The sequence below is a fragment of the Nelusetta ayraudi genome, unplaced genomic scaffold (genome assembly GCF_046127955.1).
Source record: "Nelusetta ayraudi isolate G7.1 ecotype Tasmania unplaced genomic scaffold, CSIRO-AGI_Nayr_v1 ptg000026l, whole genome shotgun sequence".
NCBI classification, from domain to species: Eukaryota; Metazoa; Chordata; class Actinopteri; order Tetraodontiformes; family Monacanthidae; genus Nelusetta; species Nelusetta ayraudi.
Genome location: NW_027466076.1, coordinates 934,553 through 945,000, shown reverse-complemented (window position 1 = coordinate 945,000; position 10,448 = coordinate 934,553). Strand labels below are relative to the sequence as shown.

General features: G+C 49.3%; 1 protein-coding gene across 1 annotated transcript in view; it reads right to left on the bottom strand.

The window, feature by feature from the left end:
• The window catches only part of ankrd27 (ankyrin repeat domain 27 (VPS9 domain)), a 17,042-nt gene extending 6,925 nt beyond the window's left edge, over positions 1 to 10,117 (bottom strand). Inside the window, exons 1-17 of the mRNA XM_076028690.1 lie at positions 9,762 to 10,117; positions 6,259 to 6,381; positions 6,060 to 6,173; positions 4,970 to 5,293; positions 4,824 to 4,883; positions 4,694 to 4,747; positions 4,238 to 4,303; positions 3,852 to 3,928; positions 3,096 to 3,217; positions 2,838 to 2,916; positions 1,979 to 2,111; positions 1,788 to 1,880; positions 1,449 to 1,570; positions 926 to 1,008; positions 722 to 837; positions 468 to 560; positions 1 to 46 (exon numbers count right to left, since the gene is read on the bottom strand). The exon at positions 1 to 46 is cut by the window's left edge and continues 152 nt beyond it. Of these exons, the coding sequence (XP_075884805.1) occupies positions 1 to 46; positions 468 to 560; positions 722 to 837; positions 926 to 1,008; positions 1,449 to 1,570; positions 1,788 to 1,880; positions 1,979 to 2,111; positions 2,838 to 2,916; positions 3,096 to 3,217; positions 3,852 to 3,928; positions 4,238 to 4,303; positions 4,694 to 4,747; positions 4,824 to 4,883; positions 4,970 to 5,293; positions 6,060 to 6,173; positions 6,259 to 6,360 (1,684 nt within the window). The 5' untranslated portion in view covers positions 6,361 to 6,381; positions 9,762 to 10,117. The remainder of the gene's footprint in view (positions 47 to 467; positions 561 to 721; positions 838 to 925; positions 1,009 to 1,448; positions 1,571 to 1,787; positions 1,881 to 1,978; positions 2,112 to 2,837; positions 2,917 to 3,095; positions 3,218 to 3,851; positions 3,929 to 4,237; positions 4,304 to 4,693; positions 4,748 to 4,823; positions 4,884 to 4,969; positions 5,294 to 6,059; positions 6,174 to 6,258; positions 6,382 to 9,761) is intronic.
• Positions 10,118 to 10,448: the final 331 nt, after the last annotated feature.

Sequence of the window (10,448 nt, the reverse complement as noted above, 5' to 3'; positions counted from 1 at the left end):
CCAGGTGGCACGTCTGCACGTCGTAGTACACTAGCGCCTTCACGCACTGACGCGCGACACACACGCACACAGAAACACACAAAAATCAGCGGTCGTTCACGCCGAGGTCAAAGCTACGTCACACATCAGTTACACAGGACGGCAACGGAAGCTGAGGGCTTTTGACAGACGGGTCAGCTGATCTGTCAGCTGATTGACAGCCCAGTGGTGCCATATCTTCTCCATGTGTGAGAACTTTCAACCCAGGGGACTCTTAGGGTTAACATTTCCTCAGTAAAAGAAGAACAAGAAGAACTGAGGGCACTACAGGGGTTTTTTTTTCCCCCCTGACTGGACACACTGCAGTTCAACTGCGACGGGGCGTCGCCGTGTCAGAGACGGCAGCTTCAAAACGCTGAGTTTCCAAAGTTGCGACACCGAGTGCTGGATGAAGAGCGACGTGCAGGCCGAGCCGGCGTCCGACTCACATCTTCATGTCCGTACATGCAGGCCAGGTGCAGCGGCGCGTTGCCGTTGTTGTCCTGAGCGTCGGCGTTGGCCTTGTAATGCAGCAGCAGCAGCTGGAGGTGGCGCCGCAGCACGGCAGCGTCGTGCGTGTTGAATTACAAAGAGACAAAACGAGAGGGGGAGGAAACGCCTTTGAGTTTGATATGTGGCAGATATTTCAGTGTGTGTGTGTGTGTGTGTGTGTGTGTGTGTGTGTGTGTGTGCGCCCGTTTACCGTGACTCCCTGGTACCCCCGCTGGCAGGCCAGGTGCAGCGGCGTGAGTGCGTGGTAGTCTGTGGCGTTGACGGGCGCCCCTTTACACACCAGCAGGTCGATCAGCTGGGACTGGCCTGGACACACACGCAGACGCACACACAGATTTAATTTCTGAAAAGCAAAGACGGCCTGTGTTCCCCGCATGCAATACCAGCTGCTCACCACAGAGGGCAGCGACGTGCAGCGGAGTGTAACCTCGGTCGTCTCTGGAAAACGGCGTGATGATGGACGGGTCGTTCAAACGGCTGCAACAAGAGGTGGGAAACAATCGGGCGGTCACTGGCTTTGAAGACAGGAGGCAAAGTGTCTGACTCGCCCTCTAGAGGCTGGCTGCAGTATGACACGCAGAGGCAATGTGAAGGAAAACTGGGGCCAATAATTCACAGCAACTTTTGTCTCATGTGATTTTTTTCTTTATTGGTGCAGTCAGTGTGTTTGCTGTGGAAAGTAAAAGAAACGGCAGGTTTCTTTTTTTTTAAATTGCCGATTCACTGATGAGACACAACGAGAAAAAAGTGGAAATGAGCCTCGAGCAGAAGAGAAAGTCGGGAGTTTCCACGAGTGCTTTCACTTCTCTTTAAAGCGTTCTCTTCAAAAAACAAAACCCTTCAACACATTGTGTGTTTCCTGAGTTGTTGAGCATCTGTGTGTGTGTGTGTGTGTGTGTGTGTGTACGTGTATTCACCCGGACAGCTGGATATCGCAGAGGTCACATGAGCAGAGCGGGTGACACATCCTGACGTCCTCGTCTCTTTCAGCGTCGCTCAGCAGTCGCTCCACCTCCGCCTCATTCCCGCTGGCGATGTGCTAAACCACACACACACACACACACACACACACACACACACACACACACACACACACACACACACACACACACACACACACACACACACACACACACACACACACACACTTATTTCCTGGAGTGCATTTTCAAGTTTTATGTTGCAGTTGTCGTCATTGTGTTACACCAGGAAGCAAATTTCTACGAGTCTGAACTGAAGTCTGAAAGTGTGCTAACCTCAAACAGGTGGTGGATGGGCGTGGCGGCGCTCAGACACAGCAGGCTCATCCTCTCCCTGAACACAGCCTTGTCACTCAGCTCAGCCGAACCCTGAGAGGACAGTGAGGAGGCCACGCTGTCAAACAACAGGCCTGTGTGTGTGTGTGTGTGTGTGTGTGTGTGTGTGTGTGTGTGTGTTTGACACCCACTGCAGGTGAGTCGTGCAGCTTCCCCAGGTTGATGTACTCCACCGCCGCCTCGAAGGTGCTCAGACAGTAGCTGAGCTCGTCTTTGCTGGAGTGACTGAAGCAGAAGTTCCTGATGTAGCTCAGGTTGGCCATCCTGCAGGAGGGGACGACAGGATGGCGCACGAGAGCAGTCACACACAGGGGGCGGCGCTTGGGAAGGCTCCCCGGCGGACTCCAACAATCCGTGGTGGGAGTGTGGTTTGGCTCGAGTCAGATGAGGTTTATTCAAATCAATCAATCAGGGGTTAGAGCGCCACCCAGGGCTCCACCAGGGCACTGCTGGATTCCAAAGTCCAAACAGTCGAGAAACACTTCAGCTACCCAGAATCATCCAAAGATGTATTTTAATAAATGAGACAGCAGGCTGCCAATATGGCGGCGCAGCAATTTTCCTTTCTTCCCCTGTGGCCACTCGAGGTACTGCAGCAAAAAAGCATTTTCCCCATAAATCGGTATACAAAAAAAACTTACGGCTGTAAAACTGCTGACAGGACGACCTTTGACCTGAAAAACTGTTGAAAATGAAATTTTATATTGTAAATTTTCCAATAGACTTATAATCTTTCTAAAAAAACGTATAAAGGTCAAAAAATCCCCAGAAACGAGTTTTATATTCCCAGTGTGTCTCGGCTTGTTCTGATTGGCTGACGTGTCCGGATGCATCACCCTACTGCTACATGCTCTCGCCCGCATGCTGTTGAAGTATGGCGTGCGCTAGGCTAAGCTAGCTAGCTAGCGGCTCCACTGAAATCTCGTGCCGCCATTTTGGATCGTCCCAACATACGCGCAGAGGTCAAAGGTCACAGAGAGCTCTGCTCACCAGTTGGGGATTTCAGTCTTCACCAGCAGGTAGAGGATGACGGACAGCAGGTCGTCGGCGCTCACGGCCTCGATGTTTTCTGCGAAAAAGGACACACAGGACCAACGTTAAGGAGGTTGAGTGAGCGGGACGAGACCGCAGCTGATTGGGTGAGATAGTGTCTCAGTGAAGGAGGAGTCCTTTTGTTTCAGTGGCTGAAGAAAAGGTTCATGAGCCAGTGCGAGGAGCGTCGACCTGATGTGACAGTAAAACTACTACCGGTGTGTTTGGCCGTCTGGGTGGCCGTCAGGGCGACTTGCCGCAGGCAAAGCAATTTGAGCAGAGGCGAGGTCTGTCTGTTGAGGGCGCTCAGCTCCCGCTTGGCCCGCGACAAGTTGATGCTGCAGAGGCACGACAAGACGGAAGAGGAGGAAGAGGTGAGGAGGAGGAGCAGCGTTCTGGTTCAGGACACTCTGGATGTTAACTAACTAACTCAGGGGTGGGCAAACTTTTTAACTGGTGGGCCACAATGGGTTCTAAAAATGTGACAGCGGGGCCAGAGCAGGAGCAGGAGCAGATGGATGAAGAGTTTTGGTGACCCACCTCAAAAAATATATATACATCATGGAATATAAGGAAAATTTGAGCTTTAATGTCAATTGAAAACAAACAAAAGCAGTTACAACAAAATCTGCGTCTCTGAAGCCCCACAGTATTTCGCTCTTCATTGAAATGACTCTGAAAACATTGAAAAGATTGATGAAATACAGCTATTTAAGGACTTACTAATGATAACATTGATTCAAGTTTGCCAGACAGGATTAAAAAGCTTAACAGGCCACACATGGGGCAAGGGCCGTAGTTTGCTCATGCCTGAACAAACTTACTCAGACTTGGAGGAAATGCAAGCAGGGAAGCTGATTAACTGGGTCAGTTCAGTGGGAACCAGACGAAACGGTTGTGGTTTCGCGGAAGGCGACGGAAACAGAAAGTTAAAATTATCTGAGGACGGCCCTGTTTGTCCGAGCCACTGACCTGAACTCGGGTTTGACTCCCAGCTCCTTCTGCTGCAGCTCCTGAAGGCTCCTGCTGCTTTTGTTGAAGGCGGCGTCCTGTGGATGAGCAGCAGCAGAGCAGAGGACTCATCAGTCCTGAACCCACGACCGGCGCGACCCCTCGGTGAGGTCACAGACCGTGCACCGACCCTCCGTCAGAGGGGGGTTCAAAATCTGTTTAACTCGATCATAAACCAAGTTGTCTCACACAAGCTGAAACACTGAAAGGCCACAGGAGGGCACAAGAGGAACGCAAAATCGTTTCCAGGAGGTGGAAAAAAAATGCATTGCAGTGAGATATGTGGAGGTTTTATATTGTTGCCCTGATGCTGACTGAAACACCAATCGATGAGCAGAAACACCAACCTGACTGGCCTCCAGCGTCCCCACAAAGTTAAAGATTAAATCATGGATACCATGATGGACGTACATCTGAGGGGAGAGCACACACACACACACACACACACACACACACACACACACACACACACACACACACACACACACACACACACACACACACACACACACACACACACACACACACACACACACACGTTACATGAATGCAGCCACTTTATCTTTAATCATCATTTCTATTTTGTTACTTGAGTGTGGGCAACTCTGCAAAATGTCGCCATCTCTGGTGAAAACATGCATTTGCACCAATACAAAAATAGAACAGAAATGTCCTGTCTCCTGCGTAAGTGACACGGATGGGATTTCACGTTAACTTCACGGTGAAGCAATCCTTCGCTGCAGCGAGGTCACATGTCATATCAACTACATGTAATATGGCGTGTTTTATTTGGTTTATTTTACCTCCACGGCCTGTTTGAGCAGAGTCATCTGCAGCTCCTGCTTGGCCAGAAGTTTCTGCAGACGCAAAATCAAATAAAAAACACAATCATGAGATGATTTGTGTGTGTGGCAGCAGTCCGGTTCCACTCACCAGGCGCGAGTCCCTCAGCAGACACTGAAGACACTTTGTGTAGAGGTTGTTGACAGAGTCCTGCGAAAAGACAAACACTCAATCAATTCAAGCCTACATACTTTTATATGGGAAGCGAATGACTTCAAGATGGTGAGCGGTCCTACTATGTGGTGGCGGAGTCCCTTCCTCTCCTGCTCCTTGAAGCCCTGGCAGAAGACCTGGATGAACTTGTCCAGTTTGTGGGCGTGGCGGCCCAGGAACTCCCGCACATCTTCCAGGCTCTTCAGGCAGTAAGGGGTCGGGGGCAGAGGTGGCGAAGGCTCCGCCTCCGTCTGGCTGGGGTCCACCTCCACAGGCCTGGAGATGCACAGGATGCTGTAGCTCTGCTCCTGCTGGTTGTAGAAGGTCTCCTCAAACAGGATGGGGACGGAGGCCGGGGCCGGGAAGCCGGAGCCCAGCAGGACCTGCCTGTCCTGGATCCGGACATCCTGCAGAGAGAGACCCACCCGTCCGGTGAGCGAGTGAGTGGGATCACGTTTGGAACAGCCGTCTGTGATGTCACAAGGGGAAGCAACCCTTCTCCCAGGTTAGTGACCACACCCCCAGCCTCCACCCTATCACTTCTCTTTGTGACATTAGACGGCTGACTTCCTGTGTGGAGGGTCCAGCAGGACAGCAGTCTTAGCAAGAGCCACAAACAGAGTGCTAAACATGTTTTTGCAGCAGGCTGCAAACAGAGGACGGGACACATTTCTTATTAGAAGGCTACAAACAGAGGGCTAAACATGTTTTGGCAGAAGGCTGCAAAAAAAGGGCAAGACATATTTCTTATTAGAAGGCTACAAACAGAGGGCTAACCAAATTTTAACAGCAGTCTGCAAGTAGAGGGCTAAACTTATTTAAGCAGCAAGCCGCGAACAGAAAGATAGACATGTTTCTTAACAGGTGGCTGCAAACAGAGGGCTAGACATGTTTTGGCAGTAGGCTGCAAACAGAGGGCTAAACATGTTTTGGCAGTAGGCTGCAAACAGAGGGCTAAACATGTTTTGGCAGTAGGCTGCAAACAGAGGGCTAAACATGTTTTGGCAGTAGGCTGCAAACAGAGGGCTAAACATGTTTTGTTTTTCATCTGTTTTCTTGAGATTTCTCAATCTTGCAAAGCCTCTCCACTGGAGTCCAGGATGTAAACAATAAAGATCTAATTAAATGGGGTGGAGCCCCGTCAGGGTTGCAGGAGCCGAAGGCAGCACCAACCTTCCCGTCCGCCGTCTGATACCCGTCCTCGGCCGGCTGCAGGACATAGCTGTCGAACTGAGAGTCAGAGAAGCCGCCGTCGCCGCTCCAGCTGCCGAAGCACGGCACCAGCACCTACCCGGTGGACACCAGAAGAACAGCTTCAAGATACATCAAGCCGCAACCTCCTGCCGCGTGTGTTCACAAGCTCCTCACTCACGATGCCGTGAAGCTCTGCCACTTGGCTGCAGAGGTCCGGCCTCTGCTTCTCCAGCGCCAGGTAGAAGGGGTTCTTCAAGATGTTCTCATCATACACAGCCATCAGGAGGCAGCAGTCTGGATCCTGGAGGGAGGAGTCAGAGGAGGCGGTGAGCATGGCGGAGGACAGAGAGAAGACCGGGGTGAGGGACAGCGACAGCAGGGAGAACGGTTCCGTGGAGGAGCTAACGTCAAGACGCCGAACTGTCTAACTGATCATGAGCGTCATCCGCAGAGCGATACAGAAAAATAAGAAAAAGGCCAAAGCAGCCCCTAATTGATAAAGTATGACAATACACAGCCAAAACCCTGGCAACAAAACATGAGGCCGTCTGGGACAATTGTCAAGAGCTGATTTAGTTTTCATTAGCAACGCGGATCTTATGATTGATGACGTGGACTTTTTTTCTTCCTTCCTTCCAAAGTACAGAAAAACATCACAACATCCATTATCCCGAATACAGCAGCTCCAAATGTATTAGTCTGCATCTATTCTAGACTTTGCAGGCCGTCACAATGAGAGAAACCCTGGACTTTCACAACAACTGCAACATCTGTCAAAGACTCTGTGTTTTTAACGTTGTTGCAACTATTTGTTACGTGTTCTTGCACGGCTGTTTTGTTCCGTTTTGTTTTGTTAAAAAGAAAAAGGCCAATGAAAATATATTGCCCATATTACCCATCACAACTCGCCCTGATCTCATTTTCCAACCACTGCTCCAGTCCAGACAGGAAGTGTGTGTCATCAGTCAGCAGGGCCTCACTCAGACTCCACAAACGTCTCTGCAGCTCTGGCTTCTGAGCCGAGTCACTCCTCCAACTTACCTTCTGCTTCGTCCATAAAAACACTTTCAATGTCACTCAGCCCTGACTGAGGCGCTTCCCACCCTCGACAGTCAGTCAGCGCTCATGAACTAAAGCCTCAACCTCCAACCTCCAAGCTCACCTGGCCGCTCTGCTCCGACAGCAGCTTCATCCTGCCTGGCGCCGCTCCGCACGCACACACACCGAGGGGACGGACGGAGGAGAGGAGGAAAAAGAAAAAGAGGGAAAAAAAACCCACAGACCAGCTTCCACGCTCAGCTGGGGAGGCGTCACATGACCCTCAGACCCTCTCCAACCCCCCTCGTGACCTCACCACTGCAGCAGAGGAATGTCGGAGTCGGCACCCGTCACGCTGCACGCCGCCATCAGCTGATGCCTCGCTGTCGCCGTGGTAACGGGCTCCGGCCGTGACAACACGCCTGCGAGCCAGGCAGGACCAGAACGGGGAAGTGCGACAAATTAAACTAACTCCAGGAGCGATGTTCGCCGGAGATTGAATTAGTCAAAGTGGAGAGGCCTCTTCATCTCGCTCATCTCTGGATTAAGAGGCTTGACTCGCGGCTAAATTGGCGCTTCATTCAATCAAAAAAAAAAAAAACTGAGAATCTTGGGGCTTTAAACTTTCATGCGGCTCAGCTACCGAAGGTGCTGGAACGGAAATCAGGATTTCAACTGCAGCGCTACACAATCTGACTAGAGGACAAAAAAACAAAACAAAAAACAACTCACATGATCAGAAGCCACAGCAACAGGCGTTTTGCAGATCTTACCTTCCGAGTTCTTCCTTAACATGCATGATAATTATTACAGCTTTCTCCTGTCAGTTTGGCCTCACTTTATGGCCGAGTGGTGACACATGAGGGTGCTTTGATATTAGGGTCAGCGGTCTGGAGAATAAAATAGACTTTTATTGTCTTTGTGACTTACACAACAAAATCAAAAGTAATGTAAAATTATGGAATGGCCTAAACGATGAAATAAAGATGTGTAATTCTGTTAGTTTTCAAGAAGACTTTAAAATGATCAAAGGTTACAGAGTTGAGTCTTCAGTTTAACCTATTACGTGTTTTGTAATGATGTTCTAGTACTGATGTTTTATTGTGAATCATTTACTTAATCCAATGATTGTACAGGACAGGCAAAAATAAGCCTTGAGGCTTCAGCCTATTCCTTTTTCGGTTGCTTTCTGATAAATTCTTTTGTAAAAACCTGATTTTAATTTTGTTTTTTTGTTTTTGTTTTTTAAACCAAATTAAAGCATTCATTCAAACGAGTGCCAGACAGTGAGTGCGTCACCATTACGCTAAAAGAAACATTAAAACTACAGCAATAAATACATAAGCAACACAAACACTGCTGTCATAAATACTTAAATTTAAATTTATTTATTAGGGAACAGCTGTTCCCTCAGGATTAGCATCAAACGTCCCTGCCAGCGCCACCTACGGGGGAAACCCTCCTCACTGGACACGCAGGGGATCCAAAGGGCATCGGTTGAAACAGTGGGGATCAGAAAACATTTCATCTTCGCAATCCAAATGTTTCGTCAACCTCCAGGTCAAAACTGGCGGCGGACGGAGGCCAATCTTATTGCAACAAAGAATCTGAGGCAAAGCGACAAAAAGAGGGGTTTTTCTTCTGGTTTTCAAGGTATAACCATTCATACAGGAGGCTATGTATATTAAGCATCTCCTCCGTCTTCTCAAAATTAAAACATGGTCTCCGTGACAAAGAAGAGCGGGACCAGATTGAGGTCAATTCCAGATGTCAGTCATACACAGGAAGGACATCATGCAAGGGATCCAGTATCAGAGGTGGTTGGAGCACTTTTAAAATGAAACACCTGAAAACAATAATAAGAATAGGTAGAAGGGTTAAATTAGGTCAAATGGAGTTCTACAGAACTGAAGAAGCCCTTCGGATGAGAGGCGAAACGTCTTCAGGATCAATAGGAACAAGTCCAGTTGCCCTAACTTAACCCGTCTACCTTAAGATGACCTGGATGACTGAGAACCTTCACGGACAAGAACACGAATAATGTGCAACAGTAGTTAGTATAGTCTGCTGATATTCATCCCCAAGCCAAGACTTCTTTGCAGCCAAACAGTGCCAGCTGATGTGTAGTAAATGTTTGCATTCAGTAGTACAGAGAGAGTAACTTTATCTTTCAGGGCAGAACGACCACCCTGTGTCTTTATCAACTTATTGACGGACCAGCACGTCCACAAAACAAACAACAGGGACGGAGATAGCGACGGTCGACTGGAGGTGACCAAAAAAAAAACACGTTCGGGTTCCTTTGTGTTCAAACAGGGGTTTTTGGTTGCGGTACCGTTAGCCGCAGACTCTGTTCCGACGGTCGCTGCTCACGATACCAGCCCTCGGAGAGCTGCTGTTGCAAGGCAGCTAACTAACTTAAGACGTGACTCAGCCAAAACTAGGCACCTGACGGTTGTTGTTGTTTTTTTTTTTACAGTAGCCGGCGGCGGCTAACAGACAGACAGGAGAACACCGCTTCGCCCCTCAGAAGATGTAAACAGCAAATGCTAGCCGGCGAGCTAAAGACTACAGTTTCCCGGTTCGGTCGTAAGCTTAGCCTTAGCATGTGTGAGTGTTCGCCACCTCAGATGAGCCGTGTACCTGTTTTCCCTGATGTCGCTGAATCCACCCCCCGCAGTCATCCAGGAGTGGACATGGCGTTGACCCGGGCTGCTACAGCGGGATGACAGTCGAGGCCGCCTGCAGGGGACCGCTGGGTCAGGCACGGCTGCTGCGGCTGCTGCTAGCCTCCGGTCCGGGGCTGCAGGACATCAGCGAAGGGACCACGTAAAGCAAGCGGGGGCAGTCAGGAGTGGTGTCTCGGCGACGCTTACAAGCATTTCAAACCAAAGTCAAAGCAGTTGGCAGGAAAAGTCAAAAGTCAAAAGAAAGCTGCGCGTTTCCTTCTTCTGCGTCAAGTTGCAGGTTGAGTCGCGGGGATGCTGCTGGGTTTTAACTGCGTGTCACTGCCCCCTGCTGTCCACTGTGGTGTATTTCACCACAGGGGGGCATGCGTTCACAGGAACTCCTTTCATTTTCAGTCAAATAAGGTCAAAGTGTTTTACTCTGCAAAATTTTGGTTCAACAATAAACGAGAAAAAAACTATGTAAAACTATCATAGAAATCAAAGAACTGTATTACAGAGATTTTGCCCAACCTGCTGATTATTTTGGATCACAACAGCAGTCACATGATTTACATGCAAATCTTTATAATTCAATCAGTCAATCAACTGTTATTTGTACAGCGCTAAATCACACCCAAAGACATCTCAAAGCGCTTTGTAC